The sequence below is a fragment of the Candoia aspera genome, chromosome 2 (genome assembly GCF_035149785.1).
Source record: "Candoia aspera isolate rCanAsp1 chromosome 2, rCanAsp1.hap2, whole genome shotgun sequence".
In the NCBI taxonomy this organism is placed as follows: Eukaryota; Metazoa; Chordata; class Lepidosauria; order Squamata; family Boidae; genus Candoia; species Candoia aspera.
In genome coordinates, this window is record NC_086154.1 from 85,022,940 (window position 1) to 85,046,745 (window position 23,806).

At 45.1% G+C, this 23,806-nt stretch overlaps 1 protein-coding gene across 1 annotated transcript in view; it reads right to left on the bottom strand.

Moving 5' to 3' along the window:
* Window positions 1-23,806, bottom strand: part of JAKMIP2 (janus kinase and microtubule interacting protein 2) — a 121,603-nt gene that overhangs the window by 26,642 nt on the left and 71,155 nt on the right. The window contains 3 exon segments of the mRNA XM_063292894.1: window positions 188-397; window positions 6,908-7,405; window positions 23,323-23,590. Coding sequence (XP_063148964.1) covers window positions 188-397; window positions 6,908-7,405; window positions 23,323-23,529 — 915 coding nt within the window. The 5' untranslated portion in view covers window positions 23,530-23,590.

Consider the following 23,806-nt stretch of genomic DNA (forward strand, 5'->3'; position numbering starts at 1 on the left):
AATTAACTACACAGTCAAATCAGAACTGAAATGCAGCCTTAGAACTACCACAAGAGGGAGTGTTGTATAGACCACAGGTGGATGCTATCCTCACAGAAGGCACAGCAATGATGCAATAAGTGGGCTAAGTGGACCCAAACAAAATCCCAGTGTTTCTGTTTGTGATGAAATAGAGCATGCTTCTTACAGGACTGCTGCAGTGTTCCGAGCCATCTGCTGCTCTGCCTGGGATCTCTCTTTTGGGACTGCTCATGTTGCATTCGGCCTCCTTAACCAAAAACAGCTGTTCATCCAAAGCTTCTTTCTGTAGCTGAAGCTTCTGAACATATCCTGTCAGGGTCTCCAGCTCTTTCTCCAAAGAAAAGATAGTTCTGTCTTTTGCTTTGATCTCATCCATCTGAATGAAGACACATGAGAGCAGTGTTATGGCACAAGCACAATAATGAATCCATACATTTGAATACATTTTGCAAATAATGGATCTTCATGGCTCATTTATCATGGCAATTTCTTCTTTAAAACTACAGCAGCATAAAATAGCCTGGTGCATTTAAGAATAGACTTATTTAAACTTAAACATGACTTTTGAGTTATTTAGTTAGTTGTTTCCCTCTACACCTACTTGTTTTAATGTAAGATTCCATGTCTCAAACAGTGGCATGACAGACAAACTAAACAAGCGAATCGGCACCTTGATTTTTTTAAAAGCAAGTTTTAATTGCCCTTACATTAGAAACCAGTGGAAACTATAAAACCTGCAACTTCTACTGGTAAAAGACTGATAGTTGGGGGCAAAACTCACCCAATTCACCCCATGAATTCTCTCTCAGGCTTGAGAAACAGTCTGTCAGTCTGTATCTGTCCTGTTCAGACTGTGAGGCAGCCAGACAGGGTTATAATCAAAAACCACTCTTCATTAATACAACTATTTACAATAATAAGTCCATGTGATTAATGAGGTAGACTGATTCCGATCAAGACCATCCGGGCAAGAATGGGAGAATTGGCAAGGTTGCAAATGAAGACTGTGGCAGGACCACTAGGCAGGATTCACTGACTGGAACTGTGGAGCTGGAGGAATCTAGGGCACGTGGCAAGGCTGGAACTGGAGATGAGTGTCCGCGATCTGAAACACTGCTCAAACTGGGCTGACATGTGGAGGCCACGTGAGACCTAGCTGGAACCACTGGGCAAGGCTTGGCTCTGGAGGCAAGGCTGAACTGAACTGGATCTTCCAGGCTAGACTAGTCACTGGAAGCAAGACTGTACTGGGCTGGAGACTCATGACAAGGATGAGAACTCGAGACAAGACTGGACTGGACTGGAGATCCGGGGCTAGGCTGGGAGCTTGGGGTATGACTGAGCTGGACTGGAGACTCTGGACTGGACTGAGAGCTGGGAACACAACTGGACTGGACTGCAGATCCTGGGCAAGGCAGAGAACCTGGAGCACAAGAAGACAGGTCTGAAATTCCTGAACAAGACTGGGCGCTCAAGGCACAACTAGACTGGACTGGAGATCCTGGACAAGGCTGGAAGCTAGAAGCACGATGAAACTGGGCTGGAGCTCCTGGGCAAGGCTGGAAGCATGAGGAAATTGGACTGGAGATCCTGGGTGATGCTGGGAGCTTGGAGCACAATGAAATTGGACTGGAGATTCTGGGCATGGCTGAGAGCTAGAAGCAAGGCTGGGAATGCGCTTAGAATGCACTGAATGTCAGCGGTGAGGTCTGGAACTGGACACGAGGCTGAGGTTGCTAGAATCAGCTGGGAAAGGATCCTCTGTGACAGCATGTGCAGGATACAGGTTCTCCACGACTGGAAATGCAGGCGCTGATTCCCCTCCGGCTACAGATGAGGTTTTCAACTCAGGTAAGGACTCTTCTGCTGAGGCTGCAAGCTCAAAGGATTGGTTATCTCCAGCAGCTTGCTCTTCATGTGTCTGCCTTTTATGCTGATCCCTTCTGCGTCTTTTCTCTCCAGCAGCCAATCGGGCTGCTTTCTGATTCACGTGCTTTTCTGCATGCCTTTCCTGTGCACTGATTGAAGGATTCAAATTGTCCTCCAAAGACTGGCCAATCAGCATCTGATGAGTCACTTCTGGGATTTGCTTTCCTGGTTTCTGCCTGGTAAGTTTGTTTCCCCTTCTGACTCAGAAAGATTTTTGTTTTCTGAGTCAGAAGCTGGCTGAAACCTCACAGTCTCATTCTGCATGTATTCTGGTTTGACTCTGAATCTTGAGTGAAATATGAGGAACAGGACTCTGTTCCACCATAGATGAAGCCTAGAGAAAGTCTTATCCACAAGTTTTCTTCCTGTCATGCAGCTGTACAGTACAGTCAAGAAAAATGAGGGCTGCCCTTATGGCAGTTCTAGACTTGAGATCCTCAGCTCTATGAAATCAGTGAATTCCTCAGCATTTCTTTTTCTTTTTCAGTAATGCCAAAGAACCAGGCCAAGTTATTTCAGCTAAGAATGCAGTCATACAGTGTGAAGATCATGGTGCTATTTAGCTGAGGAGCTTCATGTTGAGTTTTCCATAAAGTATAACAGAAGAAGAGTTTGGAAAACACAGAAGGAATATAACTTGAAGATGTTGTTCAGAGTTTCTTATTAAACAAATAGACTGATCTTGCTCTGCTTCACTGAGTGGTAGCTCTTCTGATTTACCATGAATGATTCAGGTCTATACATTTTGTTAACTGGACCTCCCTCAAACTTTTCAAAAGAGCCAAGAATCAAGATCCTTCATCAATTTTGTCAATTGTGATCCATTCCTGCTAATGGTGCTGGCACATTCAGTTCAGCCTGGCACTACCCTGCAGTTAGGTATTAGATATAACTGATTATCACAAAAATCAGAAGTATCCCAAGAATACCATTTCTCTGTCACTCCCATGGCAGCTTCCCATTCTCTCTCTGCCATTCCCATTCCCTCCATGCAGGATGGAATGGGAACAACACAAGGGCTTATTCTCTAGACCAGTATTTCTCAACCTCAGCCTGGCTGGGGAATTCTGGGAGTTGAAGTCCACACATTTTAAAGTTGCTGAGGTTGAGAACCAGTGATCTAGATAACACATGCACCATAGATGCTGTTATAAGAAGGTCCTCAGGGTGATGCATTCTGAGGTTCTTGCTCTAAGGACCTTCTCAGGGTGATGCCCACAGAGTGGCTGGCCAGGCTCACTAGCTGCCTGGAAATCTCCTAGCCTTAAGCTCAAGCTGTTTGTGGGCCAGCAGGAGAGTGGTTTAGGGCTGTCCAGGGCTGCCATTCATCGCAGTGGCTTCATTTTGCCTAATGATAGGGCCAGCTTTGACAGGGAAACTGGTAGTTGACATCTGGATCAATGATGACCCAGAAATCCAGTGATTCACTCAAGTTTAGCAAAACATTCTGGGGAGGAAAATTATTTTCATTTGAGAAGAAGACAAACAAACAAACAAACAAACAAAGAAACTTCAGTTCATCAGGATAAAATAAAAAGCTGCAGAATTTTCCACATAGAATTTTGCACCTGAAAATAGCTGCTTTACTAAAATGAAGCAACATATTTGAATCATGGCCTGATTTATAGTATCTTTAATTTGGTGAAATGTGCTTTGACCTAGCAAACATGAGAGAGTATACAGCTCTCAGAATGTTTCTATTCTTGGCTAGTCACTAGTCAAGTGCAGTGTGGTGGAATGTAGGCATCTGTACCTATCCAAGATGCCAACATGATGAAAATGTGCATTGTGATGTCATGTCCCAAGCTCTGCCCTTTTGTATCTACAACAGAATTTTGTTATGATCCTGCAGTGCACATTTCATCATTTGCACCCCTCTCTCAATGGACACCTATGAATGGAATCCAGATCTACATCCCTGCTCTCTTGCACACAGAAATTGAGGCTGACTTTGGTATTTCTAAAGCTGTGTTTGTAATCAAGACTTCTTGATGCTCTAGTGAAGATATTACCTGTTGCTTTTATGTTTGAAAAGATCAGCTGCTATAGATCTACAGTACATAGATTATTCTGGGCAGGAAGGGTTTTCATTGTGACCAAGGCCTTCTTGTCTTGCAAGTCTAACCATGAGGTATAAGCTAAGTCTGAATTAAAAGACTAAATTAAGAAGAAAATTCTTCTTTAAATTAGCAACAAATAACCAAGCAGATAATTGATTTAGATCTAACTCTCCATCTTCCAGTACTCCATGTTTTTTCAATGCTTGTAGGCAGCAATTATTCCTACTTGCTGGCTTCTGAGTGCCTTTTGTTTGTTTTTACTGGAAACAATATATTCATTATGTGATACCAGCTAATCAGGGATCACATGGTGAACACATACCATCCTTCAACTACAGCAGGGTGGAATGTAAAAATATAAATAAAAAACTATAAATGATAAAAATACTGTCATGCCCGTAACAGTAAAATACAGTGTCCAAACTTGCAAATATATAAATTCAAATCAACCAAATTCAAATCCCTGACAAAGTATAGGTTTTTATCTGGCACATACAGAGTTCATGCTGACAAATTTCCACAGTTAAATTATCACAACAGAGTTATCACTCTTTTCCTGGTTGATATATAATATCTCAATAGGACTTCTGGTTGATAGAGCTATTCTTTCAGATACTTCAAACCTAAGTTTGTTTATTTATTTGGGCTTTAAAGATAATCAACTACATCATGGATAGGAGTTAAGTTTAGCTCCTATACTGTAGAAATTGGGCAATATATTTCCTGGCTACTGTGTTTTACATTAGCGGAAGTTTTTGATACATCTTTAAAGGTAGCTCTTAATCCAAAATATGTATATAATCCAAACAGGAGTTTAGCTAGGCAGTAAGCATGGTAGGCAAACTATCTCTGCCCTAAAATCACCCAGCATATGCCTAACCCTAAATTCCCATTATCCATTGTTGGGCATCAGGCATACATCCCCAGTTTTACCATCTTAATTGCAATACAGTTACTGATTAGCACTGTACTTTTGCTAAAGTCCAGCTTTAAGCAGAATGTGGAAAGGGTTATATATACAAAAAGAGATCTCTCTATTCTACACTTCATTCAAAGAACTTCATATTTAATTGCACAGGATCATCCACATTCTGCCCCAATTAATCAATTCAGCTCTCTTGGTCAGCATAAAAGAGGGCTGGCCTGTTTGTCTTAACAAATGGGGCACATTTCCTTTCTTCCGCCACAAAAGCTATCCTTCTGCACACAATTTTGCACTCTTTTATGAAGAGTGCAAGCAAATGATTAAAAAGGGATTACCTCCCATCTAGACTACTGCAATATGCTCTGCATGGGGCTGCCTTTGAAGAGCATTTGGAAGCTTCAACTGGTGCAGAATGCAGTGGCACAGGTATGGTGCCAGTTACTTGGGGCATGTGATACCACTGCTTCATGAGCTGCACTGGCTGCCAGTGTAATTCCAGGTGCAATTGAAGGTGCTGGCAGTTACCTTTGAAGTCCTTCATGGCTTGGGGCCAGGTTACTTAAGGGACCATCTATCCCCAGTTGTTTCTGGACCAGCAGGATGGGCATGCTCTTGGTCCCATTGGATAGAGGATATTGGCTGGTGGGGCCCAGAAGATGAGACTTTTCTGCAGTAGCACCTGCCCTCTGGAACATTTTCCCTCTGGAGATTAGGTTGGCCCTGACCCTGCTGACCTTTTGTAAGGCCCTACAGACCTGGTTCTGTTCTCAGGCCTGGGGCCCTGAGTAAGTGAAGGGACTCATCTCCTGACTATGCAGCTGATTGTTGTGGTTTTCTTGGCTGCTGTATATTTTAATTGTTTGTACTGTATATGTATCTGTTTTTATTTTTTACCACTGTTCACTGCCCAGAGTAATTTATTGCAATGGGTGGCTATATACATTGGTTTAATAAACAAATACATTCAAAGAGGGTGACCATATTAATGAAACATACATCTCTGCATTTCAACTCAGGACTAGAACAGCTGCAATTGAAAATATCTTGCCTAGCAGCATACCTACACTATGTAGATCTTAAAGACATCTTTTAAATATAACTTCATCCAAATAACTATTGTTCAAACCCAGAGAATCATAGGAGATATCTTACAAGAAGATAAGGCTTGTTTAGTTTTCTGAATCTGGTATAGATCTCCATCCAGTACATTTAAGTTATTATCTTAACTGTTGCTTTTAACCCCAAAGATTTCCTCATCAGCACATCATTCAAAACTCAGACACCAAATCTCACATATGAGTTGTGAGAGAAACAAAACAATTCTGGGTGTATTTACTCAGATATAAACTGTGCAGAATCCCATGGCTCTTTTTCTAAAGTGCGCATGGGACTAAAACTTTTAATGGCATGTGGAGAAGAAGCATTTTAAAGACCAGAAAGTATGCAATTGTCAATCTATTCATTAGTTTAAATACTCGTATCATTTTGGCTAATACTCATTGAGCAATTTCTATTGTCACTAAATGTGTATGCCTACCAGCACAAAGCAATGCTAGTATAAACTGGGGAAATAAGATGATGGGGATAACCAAATCCATTTTTAGTGGATATACTTTTTTTCTCCTAGCTCATATGGCCAGAGAAATGGTCACATTTCTTTATTTTAGCAACTCTTGTTCTTGATTCATACTCTTATTTTTCAGTGCAATTTTGTGCCCAAAGTATTGACTGTTAAAAAGTCCTGTGCTGGTAACCGTGAGAAAGATAAACTACTGATATGTTCTATTCAAGCTGATGTTATAGACTATTTCTAATACACACAAAAGGAGTTTGCCTAATAATATACTTATAATACATGATAGATTTGGAGGGGAGTAGTCTCAAATTTGATAGTCAAAACCTTTGCACACAGTGTAATGAGGACCACAAGAAAGATTATACACATGGCTTGATATCTAGACACATCACTAACCAGCCTGCGAATATCCCTCTCACTCTCCCACTTGATCTTAGAGATGGCCTCCTGATGGGACTGATGCTCGCTCCGGAGATCCCCCGCTTTAATCTTATCAGCCTGGATCATGTTATTCAGGGCTTCATCCACCTGCTTCTTGGCAGACTTCAGTTCAGTGATTTCTTGCAAAAGTTTAAGGCGCTCAGAGTCAAACTGTTTCCTGGCCTCTTCACGAGCCTCAATGGTCAGGGCTGTCCGTACTTTATCACTACTCCCTTCCCGCAATGCATACAGTGCTGACTTGAGTCTTTGGATTTCACTGTCTCTAATTTTCATTGTCCGTGCCATTTCTTGCTCATGCTGTTTGATAAGGTTTTCCCGGACAGCCTGTAGCTCCTTCATCTTCTCCTCATGGAGTTTAGCTTTTAGTTCAGTGATCTGCACTGTCTGTTTGCGCTGTTCTAATTCCCGGATCCGCTTTGTTTCTTGGATTTTTTCTCTTTCAAGTTTGTTCACCTACAGAGTAAGAAAATAAAAAGAAGAGAAAAAGATATCAGCAGCAGCATCACCACTACCATCATACAAAGTGTATGATTACACAGAATCTCCAGTTTTATAAATGTTCACACAAGTTGCAATTGGTGCACAATTCCAAAATTACTTTCAGTTGTCAAAGAGGCTAAAAACTAGTTTAGAAGTGTAACTAAGTCTGAAGATTTCAACGAAGCCTTAGTTGAAGAGTGCTCACTATAACTCAACTCTATTAATTCATACCATATGAAAAAAGTGCACATTTATCTCCTCATATCTATCTTCGGGGAACTCCATACAGAACTATAGATTTGATCTATTAACCTAAAATGAAATTTGTTGCTGGTCTTATTATGTATTCAAATTCAATGCATTTTTAGGATGTCAGACTGTGTAATCCTCAGAAATAACCTTTCCACTGGTATCCATTCATTGAGAACACCTAAATATAAAAGTTGTGTATTCAGAGCATGTAATGTTTCTACATGCTCAAAATGACAGATTGATGTGGCAGAATTGAGAAAACAAGGAATTACCAAAGCAATGATTTTTTTCCTTAAAGAATCATCTGAGAAACTATTTCACATGCAGTAAATAGGATGCTGAGAGACAGTTTCTTGTAGTGGTTAAATGCACTGAGCTACAAACCAGAAGACAGTGCGTTCTAGTCTTACTTTAGGCACAAATCTGCTGGGTGACTTTGGACCAGTCATTCTTTCCCGGTCCTAGGAAGAAGAAGGCAATGGCAAACCACTTCCAAAAATGTTGCCAAGAAAACTACAGAGACTTCTATGTAGTCTCCAAGAGTCAAGACTGACTTAAAGGCACACATAAACAAAAGGATGCTACATCACTTTTTTAAAAAAAGTAACCAGTTGTTAGAATAAGATGCTGTATCATAATTGAAAGAAAGGTCCCTGCATCATTTTCTGACTCCTTGGGGGATGCCGCTTTCGTGAACATTTTCTTGGCAGATTATAGAGCGGGGTGGTTTGCCATTGCCTTCCCCAGTCATAATTACCTTTCTGCCAGCGAGCTGGGTACTCATTTTACCGACCTCGGAAGGATGGAAGGCTGAGTCGACCTGAGCCGGCTACCTGAGAAACCAACTTCTGCTGGGATCGAACTTGGGTCGTGGGGAGAGTTTCAGCTGCAATACTGCCACCTACTGCTCTGCGCCACATGAGGCTCTTTAAATGAATCATAATTATTCATTTAAAATAAGCTTGTCTTGAAAAAAAGGAAGTATGACTTTGAGTTCAAAAGGAGGATCAGATCTTTATTCCAGGTGTCCCCAGTTCATAAATATTTTCCAGAGCTAGAGAATTGGCTCAGAATTCTCTATCAGGCTCAAGTCCAAAAATAAAGATCCACAAAAACCAAAATGCAGAACAAAAGATTGCACCCTACTTTGCGTAAGCTATTTCTATTTATAGTAGCATTAGATATACTGTACTGAGACTTATCAATATTTTGGCTCTCTTGAGATTTCAGAGGTTTTGTTCATGTGTGGTTTGTGTGTGTATGTTTGTGTGTGTGTATTTGTGTGTTTCTGTTTGGTTACTGCTGAATCATCTTAACATCTGGTGAATCTTTGCTTCAGTCTTCCACAAAATGAGTTTCATACATTGAAGTTAAGACCTAAACAGGTAATCTTTTGGGACAGTTAGGAACATTTGGGATTCTGAGAAGATTCTGTGGGCCGAACATCTCCCCCTCAAGCTGGAACACTGCTGACATCTCTCTTTGGCAACCAGTATACACCTGGCCATTCTGTCTTGTCTTTTCTTCCTTTGGCTTCTCACATGGGCCCTATATGAGTCCAAATGCATTCTTGTAAATCCAAAGTACGCTGAAAATGCTTTTCATTGCAGTACATCAACTTACCATCTATTTTTTAATCATAGAAGTATACTTTTTAAAATTATGGCACAAAGTTTAGTAGATACAAAGGGATGTGTCCCTGGGAACATTAGTTACCATGAGCTCCAGATTGCCTAATCCTGAGTTAAAGATAATTTATAAAATTTTCTGTTAGAAAAAAATGTTCATTTATTCCTAAACATATATCTCACTGTGCAATAGCTACTCAGAATATCTGTGCTATCTATAAAAAGTCAGGAATTTTTAAAAGAGGGAAATTTTAAAACAACAACAACAACATGGTGGTGAAATGAAAGAAAAGTATGAGCTATTCAGTTGGTGACTCTCTGTACAAGCTTTTTCTGTGGTGGGAAGAGGGTGAAAGTTGGGTGAAGAGAAATTATGGTTCACAAGTGAGAATGTAGGCTAAAAGAGAGTTACCTCCTTGCCACAGTTCTAGTGTGGCATTGTCATCCTCATGCTGTCATTTTTTTCTATGCCTCAGCTAACCATGTGATAAATGTATCTAGTCTAGCCTTTAGGTAACAGTTCTTTCCTTTCATTTACCTGAAATATGACAAGCCTCCTGCAGTGTGCATAAATCCCAACCTGAAATTATGGCTACAGTTTCCACTCTCTCTATATCAGCCAAAGAGTAGATCTTGCTTCCTCCATACAAAGCTCAAAAGAATCATAATGCTTGTCCCTATAAATATTTCATGGTACATTTGAAAATAACATAATGCCTTTTTGCAAGATAAGCAGCTTTCAGCAACCTCACGAGGGCAGACCACAAATGCAATGCGGCAACAACAAAGGCAGTCCAATGAAGGAAAAATTCTGGAAGGAGGATACCATTTTGATTTAATGTTAAGATTACGGATTTCTGTACATATTGAAAAGACTTTAATTACATGAGATTTTTCTTTGACTGTTTCTTTTGAATAGTTCAACAAATATAGTAATAATGAGGGGAAAATGGAAGTTAAGAAGAAAGAGGAAAAAAAATCTGGCAGAAAAATTTGCCACTGATCACATCACATCAACTATCTTATGCTGTAATATGAGGGTCAGGAACCTATGACCTTCTAGATGTTGCTGAATTACAGTTCCCTTAGCCACATTCAGCATGGCCAATAATGAGGAATGTTGCTATAGTTCAGGTCCATCAGACATGTGAAAGGTTCTCTGTTGTTATATCCTTGTGATGGTGAAGCCTTCCAGGAGCAGCACATACATCAAGAAGAAAGACAGAAGGAAGATGGGGACAACTGTTGCACTTTTAAAAAACATTTTAATGCATTTCATGCAAGCAAAACTCAGTTATTATATTTATAACCGTATTTTCATTCTCCTGCTTGTCTTCCATTCCAGTTCATTCTAATTTGAGTAATTTTAGGAAGTCTGCTTCTTGTTGTATTCTTTAAAATGTCAGCCTCTGATTGTCAACACAATTTATATGTTCACTGCTATGGATTCGGGGGCATTCCAGATTATTTATTTTTATATCCTGCCAAATCTTGTGACTCATATAAGTTTATATAAGTCATTAAAATATGAAAATACAATTAAAGCCATACACAATATAACATCATAACAGTAAAATAAATAAACAATAAACAGTTCCAAATACACTGGCAGCTATCCAACAATCTGCCTTGGCAGATTCTTCTAGTTTCAAGTCAAATAGAGGCTGACTAGCATCTTGCTTATATTTTCTTAGATAATCGCAGCACACTTCTTCAGCCTCCTTCTCCTGTTCAAAAATATGGTTATAAATATAATAACTATAATAGCTGGAAAATTCCTGTTTATTATCACCTATTCTCTGAAACAACAGTGCTTCATGAGCAGCTCCCTCCTTGCCCAATTCATTTAAATCAAATTGATTCATGATAGTATGTTAATTTGGATAATTGTGTTCAAATTGTAATCATTCAACAGTGAAGTAAAGCCACCACATGTTCAGAGACATTTTTTATCACATATTTCATGACTCAGTTATGAAAACAGTTTCCAAGGTTTAGCTCTGATGATCCCTAACAGAGTTTTAGTGTCATAAAGAAAACATTTGGGGTAAGGTATAGTTTATTGTTTTCTTGTAAAAGAAATTAGTATATACATTAGGTCCCTTGCTTTCTGCAGAACAAGGACCTAAGAATTAAGAGCAAATATAATGTGAAGTAGAAGAGTTAAATATTTAAAGAACATAAGATTGAAATAGAAACAAGAAACAAACTTTGGAAGTGAGAAGTGAGTTGTTATTGCAAGAGATTACCCTATACCAGAAAAATGGGAAGTCCTGACAACTGAATAAAATATGCCATTAAAATGAAGTTCTGTTTTTTCAACTGTCCTCATATTTTGGATGAGTAATATACAGCCTATTTATGCACAGACAATATACTGATGTCCCCCACAAACCTGCTAGGCCAAAATTCCCAACAAGGCATTTACATCAGTTTTTGAAAAGTCTAAGGAACGAAACAAGTGATTTAAACTTGTGCAAACAAAATATGTAACTCAATCCTTACAACCTCCTAAAATGTATATCAGAACATTTTTATTCTTCCTACCCTGGTGAACGTCACTGCCAAGTTCCCCATGGCTCTCAGGCAGGGAAGGAAGTTGCAGTGTGGTTACCAGGCTGAAAAAAATTGGGTTGAGCAAGGTATCAGGTAGCCCTCTCTATACCTTTGGAAACCTACTGCATTTAAACAAGAATGTCTGAATTTGGTTTCCTCTTCAGCTATGAAGTTCTTTGGGTGACTCTGGGCCTGTTTGATGGATACCTGCAGAGTAGAGGTTCCTAGTGAATGAAAATGTCATGAGTGCCGTTGAGCTGAAGTCATCAGCGCAATGGCACACATGACAATAGCAAGGAAACAGGAGAAGGGGCTCAAGATAAGTAGCCATCAACTCACAACGACTAACGGCCAACAAACAATAACTAAACGGATCACGGAGCACACCCAAGCCATCAGCGCCAATACAACGGAGATCGCCCAGCTGACAGCAATCACCGGATGAATAGAAAACCCGATGATGGGCGATCCCGGAACGCCAGCGGGGCCTCACAACCCCTCACCCACCGGCAGGGCAACGTATTGGACAAAGGGGGGTGACGTGACCGCGAGTGAGGGGGCGCTGACCGGCGCGGGGTATTTAAACCCCGCACCGGCGCGCTCCTGTCACTCTCAGCTTTTTTCTTCCGACGCTGTAACTGCGCTGTGAATAAATCAGAGCCTGATCCATCGAACCAGTGTCTGAGCCTTATTCAGAGGCAGGCAGCGCATGACATAAAGCTGAGAGTCATAAACTCAGCCTCGCCGAGCCCCACCGGACGACAACGAGCCGCGGGAGGAATAGACGGCGAGAAGACCAGCAAGATGAAGCCGGAGCGACGCGGGCAAGGAGGGCGAGCCGCACGGCAAGAGACAGAGGAGGACCGACCAAGGCCAGAGGCACCGCGGACTCCCGGAGCCATGGACGCCCACCCCACCCGACCCGAGCCTCAGCTCCAACCCCAAGGGGAGATGGCGACGGAGGCAACCCGACCGCGGGAGGGAGCAACATGCCTTCCGAAACCAGCGGAGGACCCCGCGCCCCACATCGCACCCCAGCAACGGGCGTGGAGCGACAGCCCAACGGCGGTCAACACGGAGGAGGACGAGGGAGACACCCAGCAGACGACGGAGGAAGCGGACCAGCGGCAGAGGGAGGATGAACCCCGCCGGCAACCCACCCCCGCCGACGCACCGACGGAGCCGGCCCCAGCGGCGGCGCGGGCCGTGGACGAGGAGGCACGAGCTGAACTCGCGGCCATGCGGGCCCAACTGACGGAACTCCGGACCATGCTCCAGTCGCTTATGCCCCCCGCGCCACCCAACGACGTCCCCGCACAGGCCCACACCCCGAGCGAAGCACCGAACCCCCACGGGCCAGCGGAGGGTCAGCAGACGGCCCAGGCGGACGACACCACAGGCCGGGAAGCGAGAGGCAGGGCCGCGCAAAACGCCCGGGCCCCAAAGGACTTCCCCATCTTCTTCGATGGGAACCCCACGAAACTCTCGTTCTTCGTAACGAACGCCAGGGAGTTCATGGGGAGGCACGGACACTCCTACGACTCCGAAGCCGACAAGATCGCCGCCGTGGCGATCAAACTACAAGACAGGGCGGCGGACTGGTACGTCCAACTGTACGAGTCCAGCTCCCCCGCCCTCGCCACCTTCCCTGCCTTCATCAACGAGATGAAAAACTACTTCGAAGACCCCCTAGCCAAAGTAAGGGCGAAAAGCGCACTCCAAAGACTTAAACAGGGCACACGCACGGTCCCAGACTACGCCCTGGAGTTCAAAGCCCTCGCGGGGAAAGTCAGCGACTGGTCCGAGACCACCCTGCTGGAAATGTTCAAAAGGGGGCTCAATCGCGACGTTCTCCAATGGGCCCTCTACCGCGACGACCCAGAAACGCTACACGGGTGGATCCACCTCGCGGGGAAAGCCGAACACGCGCACCGCACCTTCCTCATGACAACCACGGAAGACACAAACTATGCCGGCAAAAAGATACCCGCACCACACGTGGGGATGGCAGGCCCCATATACCCAAAAAAGAAATTCAATCGGGAGCCCTGCGGGAAGTGTGGCAAACTAGGGCACAAGACGGTGGATTGCTTCGCCAACCGACCGCCGACCAGTGCGCCTAAACCCACCCCGAAAATTAGCCCCAAACCACCCAACCTGGGGCCGCCCCCTCACCGCCGAATGACCGTGGCCACAGCGACACCAGAGGAAGGCTGGGACGCCTACTGGGGGGAAGAGGATAACGTAGACCCCGACCAGCCGGCGGGAAAAGCTTCCCGCCTGCCCTGAAACGCGTTGCGAGGCAGGCGGTGGGACAGCAGCGCGGACCACCTCGACGGAACGACGAAAGCCCCGTAATAATGGCGGCAATCAAACTCTCTGGCGGCAACGGAGCCACCACGGCCGCGGCACTAGTGGACTCGGGGTGCTCAAAAAACCTCATCCACCCCGACCTAGTCGCCAAACTCGACCTCCGCTGCTTCCCCCTCCCCACGCCGTTGGCATTCCACCAGCTGGACGGCTCTACAGCGGGAGGGAAACCAGCCACGCTGCAAACCGAGCCGGTCACCCTGCAAATGGGCACTCACACCGAACGCACATCGTTCGTCGTCACTCACATCGGACGGCCCATTGCAGTCCTGGGGATGCCATGGCTCGCGACAAACAACCCGCGCATCAACTGGGAGACCCGCACCTTCACATTCGGTGACGGCGAGTATCGGGCACCAGTTCCAGTGGGCAGAACCAACCCCACTGTAGGACGAGCGGAGGCGACTACACAGGACAGCGCCGCTACCACAGCAGACCTACCGGAACAATACGCCGACTTCTCCGAGGTCTTCGGAGAGGCAGAAGCTGACCAACTACCCCCCCACCGCAAGACGGATTGCCGGATCGACCTACTGCCCGACGTCCCCTTACCTAGACCAAAGATCTACTCGATGACCCCGAAGGAGATGGCAACCCTCCGGGAGTTCATCGATAAAAACCTAGACAGGGGATTCATAGAGCCAGCATGCTCACCGGTCGGAGCCCCCGTCTTATTCCGGGAGAAGAAAGACGGCACCCTACGGCTCTGCACCGACTACCGGGGCCTAAACGCGGCTTCCCTGTCCAACAAATACCCCTTACCCCTGGTGAAGGACATGCTCGCCCACCTGTCCACGGGCAAAGTCTTTTCCAAACTGGACCTTCGCGAGGCGTACTATCGCATCCGAATCAGGGAGGGGGACGAATGGAAGACTGCGTTCAACTGCCCCCTAGGCGCCTTCCAGTACAAAGTGCTGCCCTTCGGACTCGCGGGGGCCCCTGGGGTGTTCATGCAGCTCATTAATGAGGTACTGCATGAACATCTGTTCAAAGGGGTCCTGGTCTACATCGACGACGTCCTTATTTACACAAAAACGCACGAGGAACATGTGACCCTAGTCAGGCAAGTCCTCGACAAGCTCAGAAGGGCGCAGCTCTATGCCAAGCCTACAAAGTGCGAGTTTCACAAAGCGCGCCTAGACTACCTGGGGTACCGAATCTCCGGGGACGGCATAGAAATGGACCCTGCAAAAGTCGAGGCGGTGCTAAACTGGGAGCGCCCCCGCAACAGATGCCAACTCCAGAGCTTCCTCGGATTCGCGAATTTTTACAGGTCATTCGCCCAGGGGTTCGCAGAGATAGCCCTCCCCCTAACGGACCTCCTCAAAACCAAAGGGGTGGGGGACACCCGACGCGCCAAGAACCCGGGCACAGTGTTGAATTGGACTCCCGCGTGCCAGACCGCATTCAACAAGCTGAAAGCGCTGTTCACCACGGAGCCAATCCTCGCGCACCCGGACCCAGAACGGCCGTTCGTGGTCCAAGCCGACGCCTCAGACTTCTCCCTGGGGGCCATCCTGCTCCAAAAGGACCCCACGGGACTCCTGAAACCATGCGCCTACCTGTCAAGGAAGTTCTCCGAGACAGAAAGGCGATGGCACGTCTGGGAGAAAGAAGCCTTCGCGGTAAAATCGGCGCTAGAGACATGGCGACACCTACTCGAGGGAGCCACCCAACCATTCGAGGTCTGGACCGACCACCGGAACCTCGAGGCCCTACGAACGCCCAGACGCCTTAGCCCAAAACAGGTCCGATGGGCCCAATTCTTCAGCCGCTTTAATTTCCAGCTGAAGTTCATGCCGGGCAAAAAGAACTTCCTGGCCGACGCCCTCTCCCGACTGCCCCAAGACGAAGAGCCCGCCCCAGACACCATTGGGACAGTCCTATCCGCCTCGCAACTGGGGATGGCCGTGACCACCCGAAGCGGCGCGCGGAGGCAGCTCGACTCTACGGCGCAGCCGACGGCGGGACAACCTGCGACCGGAAGAAGCCAACCGCAACTACCAGGGGGAATGCGCACGGACCTCGCCGCCGCCCTCAAAACCGACCCCTGGTTCCTGGCAAACCCTGACAAGGTAACGATGGCACAAGACCTGGCATGGGGGGAAGGCAGAATCTATGTCCCGGACTCGCAACGCCAGGCGATCTTGCATGGGTCACACGACGCCAAACAAGCGGGACACTTTGGGTTCCTCAAGACCCTACACCTAACACGGCGTCAATTCTGGTGGCCCGCGCTCAGGCGAGACGTAAAAGCATACGTAGCGTCCTGCCCAACGTGCGCTAGGGCCAAACGGGCACCAGGCAAACCCGCGGGGCTATTACAACGGGTGGCAGAACCCTCCCGCCCATGGGAGGAAATCTCTATGGATTTTATAGTGGACCTCCCACCCAGCCAGAAGAAAACGGCCATTTGGGTGGTGAAGGACTACTTCTCAAAGCAGGCCCACTTCATCCCCTGCACGGCGGTCCCATCCGCACAACAGCTAGCCAAACTCTTCCTCATCCACGTGTACAGGCTACACGGATGTCCCGCACGTGTGGTGACCGACAGGGGCACACAGTTCACCTCCAAATTCTGGCGGGCCTTCCTAAAGCTGACGGGGACCCAACAGGCCCTATCTACGGCCTGGCACCCCCAGACGGACGGAGCCACAGAGGTTCTTAATGCCACCTTAGAGCAATTCATACGCTCATATACTAACTATCACCAAGACGACTGGGCTGAACTGCTCCCGTTCGCCGAAGTCGCATACAACAACGCCGTCCACACGAGCACGGGGAAAACTCCGTTCGAAGTAGTCTCGGGGCGCGACTTCATCCCCATACCGGAGCTACCTCAACCCCCGGAACCCCAGATGGACGCTAGCGACTGGGGACGGAAGATCGCGGAATCATGGCCAATAATCACGGCGGCGCTGAAGGATGCACAGGCAGCCTACAAAGAGCAGGCCGACAAGCACCGGCGCCAACAACCGACGTTCCAAGCGGGGGATATGGCCTACCTATCCACCAAGTTCCTAAAGTCACCCCAACCCTCGAAAAAACTGGGGCCTAAGTACATCGGGCCGTTCCGAGTCACCCAAATAGTGAACCCGGTAGCAATACGCTTGGACCTGCCACACAACCTACGGAGACTCCACCCGGTGTTCCACACCAGCCTCCTGAAACCGGCAACCACCTCTCGATGGCACCCAAGCACGCCACAGCCCTCACCGGTGATGATCGACGGGCAACACCACTTCGAGATAAGGGACATACTCGACTCCCGCAAGCAACGAGGAACTCTACACTATCTGGTCAGGTGGAAACACTTCCCCCACCCAGAATGGGTGGCGGCGCACAACGTTAACACGCCTGACCTGACCAGAGCATTTCACCGGGCATACCCCGACAAGCCACAACCAAGGTCAGCAAGCCGTCCCCTGCAAAAACCCCCCCCCGCAGGCCCCCCCGCCTCCCGTGCCCCAAGGGAAAGGGCCCCCCCAAGCCCGCGACTTGGGTGGACCTCCCCCCCCTGGGACTCACTCCCCCCGCCCCGGGCCCACGAGGCGGTGACAAGCGTTCGCCAGCACCCTCCCCCCGCCCCCCGGCCGCGGGGGAGTGGCAAGCAAGTCAACAGGGCAACCTGGGGGCAACGCCCAGGAGCTATAACAAAGGCGACGCACTTTAAATAAAAAAAAAGAAGGGCCCTACCTGGAGCTGATAAGCACCCGACCAGCCACGCCTCTCTCCTCGCCGAACTGAGCCAAACAAACAGGGTGTGGCTGGAGCATGCGCACGCCAGGACGTGACCCGGGCATGCGCACTATGGACACACCCTGGGAAGGCACGTGGTAGAGGGAGGAGCAAAGGGAGGGGCGACAACTACTCCGGCGGGAATTTCGAAAAAAAAAAAAAAAAAAAGTGCCTTTTGACAGCTCCACCGAAAAAAAAAAAAAAAAAAAACCAGAAAACCGGGGGGGAGCACTATTCAGACAGGGGGCAGTATGTCATGAGTGCCGTTGAGCTGAAGTCATCAGCGCAATGGCACACATGACAATAGCAAGGAAACAGGAGAAGGGGCTCAAGATAAGTAGCCATCAACTCACAACGACTAACGGCCAACAAACAATAACTAAACGGATCACGGAGCACACCTGAGCCATCAGCGCCAATACAACGGAGATCGCCCAGCTGACAGCAATCACCGGATGAATAGAAAACCCGATGATGGGCGATCCCGGAACGCCAGCGGGGCCTCACAACCCCTCACCCACCGGCAGGGCAACGTATTGGACAAAGGGGGGTGACGTGACCGCGAGTGAGGGGGCGCTGACCGGCGCGGGGTATTTAAACCCCGCACCGGCGCGCTCCTGTCACTCTCAGCTTTTTTCTTCCGACGCTGTAACTGCGCTGTGAATAAATCAGAGCCTGATCCATCGAACCAGTGTCTGAGCCTTATTCAGAGGCAGGCAGCGCATGACAGAAAAGCATTCTGCAGTTATTTCATATTTTCTTTCTTTGAAATTACTTTTGGTAATAAAGCAAGCTGAAGAAGTGTTGAGAAATATATAACAGAATATACCATTGGTTCAGTAAAATTCCATGATTGAGGCGGGCTAATAGCATAATGATCCAGTTTGGTGTAGTGGTTAAGACATCAGGCTAGAAACTGGGAGACCATGAGTTCTAGTCCTGCCTTAGGCACAAAGCCAGCTGGGTGACCTTGGGCCATTCACTCTCTCTCAGCCCTAGGAAGGAGGCAATGGCAAACCACTTCTGAAAAACCTTGCCAAGAAAACTGCAGGGACAAGGAGTCGCCAGGAGTCAAAAACTGACTTGAAGATACACACACACACACACAATAGCATAATGAATGCTGATCTGCTCTCAGTCTAACCTTCTTCAGAAAGAACTTATGGACATAAAATGGGGAGATTTCCTGGTAGATTACCCTGAATTCCTTGGAAAGAAAGTTTTTTTTTAAGAAAGAAAGAAATGGATTAAAAATAATTGTTTAGTTTCCTTTGTCCATTTTTATAACATTTATAAGGGATGGTTCTGAGCCAAGGCTATCCTTCTATCACTAGCTTATATATTGCTCTTCCATATATTTCAGTGCATTCATATATTCCATATATTTATGCATTCTTCCTAGTTAATGAGTGTGCACCTATTTTGTGGTATTAGGGTTTAAGCTAAGTAGAAGTGCATTCCTCTATAATGGTTTTTACCTATAAAGCCCTTAATAGCACAAGGCCTGGTCAACTAAAGGACCATCTGTCTTCTGTGGCTTCTGCCTGGGCTATACGATCAGGCACAGTTAGCATGCTCCAGGTCCCACCCATTACAGTGTCACCTGATGGGACCAGTGTGCCTTCTCTGTTGCAGTACCTGTCTCTGGAATATCATTCCCCACCCTCAAGATATGTCTGGCCCCTACCTTGGCTGCATTCAAAAGAGCCCTGAAACCTAGCTCTTTCTTCAGATCTTGGGTTAGAGTGACAGATCCTGCATGTTTAATTGTCTTTTAATTGTCTTTTTTCTTATGTCTCTTGGATTTTTTTAAAAATGTAGTGTATGATTGTTTTTGCTGTATGCCACCCATACTAGTTGTAGAGTTGGGTGGCCAAATAAATAAGTAAATAAATAAACATGAAAGAAAAGGAAAGGACAGAGTATCTGTGTGTGGCCTTTTAAACATTAGTCATTCTAACCTCTTGGCATGTAACTTTGGCTCTTGAGACACTGTCACATTTGTTAAGGGTTGGGGGGAACTCTTAAACAAATTTTGGTCAGGAAGCTGCAGTTAAGAAGAAAAAAATGAAAAATGCATGGATGAAGACCTGCTTGGGCAATGCTGGATGCAGCCCAGGAGTACAATTGAAGGAAAAAAGGTCTTATTCAGAAAAAAGGTCTCATTCAGTCTTTTGTTTCAGAACACATAAGATTGCTATCCATGAGCAGCTTTCTCATTATTACAAAAATTAAAAAGTAACAGTGATGAATAACACACTTTTCCTCCTCTACTTAAACTTCCACTGACCCAGAGCAATGCCCTTTTATATGCAGATTTTGTTGCCCTGGCACTGAAAATATTTCTATCTCTTTCCTGATAACTATGCAATCCAAATATCTTTAGTGGTAGAAAAACAGAGAGAGAACATGAGATCAATGTGTTTTATTTTTAATCCTTAGTATAAAAAGTTTTCTGGGCAGATGAAAATGTAGCATTTATCAAATTAACCTGCTCCCACCCTTGCCTTCCAGAATCTGGGCAATTATCCAGTTGCTCTTAAATAAATCAGACAGCTAATTTCTGTCTGAGTGCTAAAACATTCATATCAATGACGAAAAATGAGCTGCTATTCAAGATTGCAGGATTTCCATGTATAGATAGTGTGCAGGATTGTGGTCAAAAACAGCACTGACTTCCACTCACTTGAAATGATTTCCTATTCTTAAAATGGGCTGCAAATTGAACCCCATCAGTCTTATGGGAGGGTAAAATGAGCAGTGGTCTGGGGTATGCCAGCCTGGCAGGTGATAACAGAGCACAAGTGGTCTTTCTTTCATCCCAATTGTCCTATAGTGTCAGAAACTGATATCCACAGAAGTGTCCTCAGAGGTAAATGGTAACCTTGATAAATGACCAACCCATAAAGGTTTTCATGATAAAAGACTTTGTACAAGCTAAAAAGCTGCTGTTCAATTATGGAGTCTACTGGCAACTTAGATTTGTTTTCCCAGAAAAAGAATGCTTACTGGCAAAAGAATGAAACAGTCTGGTCACAGAAGTCAATTACATCTCTCTGGAAAAAGGAGAAAAAAAAATCAAATTCAAAAGAACAAGAATAGTTTCAAAAACGTTTTTGTTGTTTGAAGGAATGAAGATGACAGCCAAAAAAGATTCTTATGAAAATAGCATGATCTATACACAAAGCAAAATGAGGTAGAAGAGAATGCAGAGGTGACTGCATTTCTTCAAATGGGAAAGATAGGGGATAGGTATCTGTAAATGCCCTCTCATTAAACAACAACAATAACAATAACATACCACCACAATTTAACACACCCTTGAAGAAGAGGTGAGGAATACAATCCAGGAAAGGTTTGGACTGCCTCTCTGGGGGTAGGTACTATCCTACCCTCTATAGTGGGTGGGATAATGTGAACGAGAGAGCCTTGAAGAGGAAAGCCCCACCATTCCATTATATCATTATTTTATCATTATATCCTTATATCATTATTTTAAACTCATTGAAAAAATCAGGGAGTGACATCTTCTTTTAGCACAGCAATAACAGTCCGGGGGGACTGGTGTGGAGCCCATATGGAATCTTTTTCTTCATGCAGAGGATGGAGAGCATGCCTCCTGGGATTCTCCTGAAAGGAGAAAGCTATTTCTCTTGCTTTGCACAAACATGCACGATCGCCTATGCCAAAACGGAGGTGACCTTGAAAGTGTTCCAGGAGGAAAGCCTCACAAGGAAATCTCCAGCCACCTTAGACTCTTTAAACTTTCCCAGTTGAGAATTGTCTTACGAGGCCAGCTCTGCTTGTCCTGACTGGGTGAAATGCAGGAAAGCAAAGCCAACCTCTCGGATACCTTGCATGGATCTGCAGGCTTCAGTTTCCTCACAGTTTATTTCATTGGAGAAAACACAGATGGCCAGCCCTTCCTCAGGCAATAGTCTGAGAATGAGGTGGAGGAATATTGTGCAGAATATTCTGTCAAGTTGTAAAGTTTCACTGACACTGAAGTACTAGTCCACCATACAGTAATGTTTATACAACAGTAGGAGAATTATCAAAAGGGAACCTTTCCTTCAAACTCATCACAACAGCCATTTTCTAAAGTATGCAAACTAAAGTTTTAATAAACCAGAAATATTCTGGAACAAAGTATTTTGGACTGATGAAACAAAAATAGAATTGTTCAGCCACTAGCACAAAAAATACATTTGAAAAGTAAGGGCATATTATTTGAAGAAAACAACAATTTGCCAGCTATTAAGCATAGAGGTGCCCCCAGCATGCTTTGAATTTGTGTGGCACTCAGTGGCACAGGAAATATTGTGCAGGTGGAAGGAGAATGGGTCAACTAAATATCAATATATTCTAGAAGCTAATGTTCCACAACCAGTGAAGAAGTTGAAACTAAAACAGTAAGACAACAATCTGAAATGTACCTCTAAAACAACCATGAAGTATTTATAGGAAAGAAAGATAAAGAATGGTCTCCACACTTGAATATTATTGAAAATCTATGGTGAGATTCCATAGCATATACAAGGAGTCCTAAGCATATTTCTGAGCTAGAAGAGCTCTGCAAGGAAGAATGGGGAAAAAAATTCCTAAAGTACAAATAGAAAAAAAATCTTAATTGACTACAGGAAACATTTGGAAGCTGTTTTTCTGCCAAAGGAGATATTAAAAAGGATTGATGCACAGTGTTCCTGATTAAGGAACCATCAAGGAAGAAAGCACTCCCTAACCAAGACTGCCAGGCAAACTGCTAAATACAGTATAAACAACCAGCAAACTCCACTCACCCATGCACTGATGATGTTACCCAGCCTGGTAATGAAATGTCTGCAGGAAAACAACCAAGCTCAGAGAATATCAAGAACCCTATATTTCTCTTTTCCTAGGAACTAGGAGGAAGTGCTGCTTATAGTATATGGTGTAAGTGCTTAGTATAATCATCCTACTTGCTTCTTATAGGAAATGTGTTTTTTCCACATTTTTGTTCTGTTAACAATGTATGAACCTTCTTTTCCACAGCTGACAAAAACATTACACTCAAATTTAATTCTTTAAAAAATATTCCAGCTTTAGGCTGAAACCTTTCTACACTGAGCTAAGGTAAAAAGACAATAGGTGGAAAAGAAGTATGCTCTGGAGAGAAGTATTGATCCAACTGTAATTCATTGGTTGAAATCCCCTTTATGTTTACTTTGGCAAAAGGCAGCAATAAACAAAATGTATTTTTTCCAGTATTCTTCCCCTCTTCCAGAATGAAGGGAGGAAACTTAAGTCATAATTTGCCATGCAACCACCATTTAAATCACCTGCCCTTTGTATCAGTGCTTTACTCACTTTAGACTTCTCCTGATGAAGCTCAATTTGAATATCTGTCAGCTTTGTCCTGAGATCTTCATTGGCAGCTTGTAAGGACATAATGAGTACTTCAGGCTTTTCAGCCTTGCTGCGTCCTTTTCTGGACATGGCTGTTTGCAACTGCGAATCTGTGCGTGAGAATTCTTTTTCAAATTGAAAAATCCATTTTTTAAAATTTCTTTCCATCCAACATGTCGTGGCATCTACAAGGTGACATTACATCTTCTCATTAGCTCCTTGGGCAGTCCTGTCAAAAATAATACAGTATTTGATATTTGTTAGCTAATGCAGTAAACGAAATCAGTGACAACAAAGAAAATATCATGATCAGTTTGCAAAACACTCATCAGGCACACACTGCTGGGATTTATTGCAGGGACACTAACTCTGGTAGGAGATCAAATGCACTGGATGCATACTGCACACTTGGTGCATTTCATTTATGCATTTGTAACTGATATTT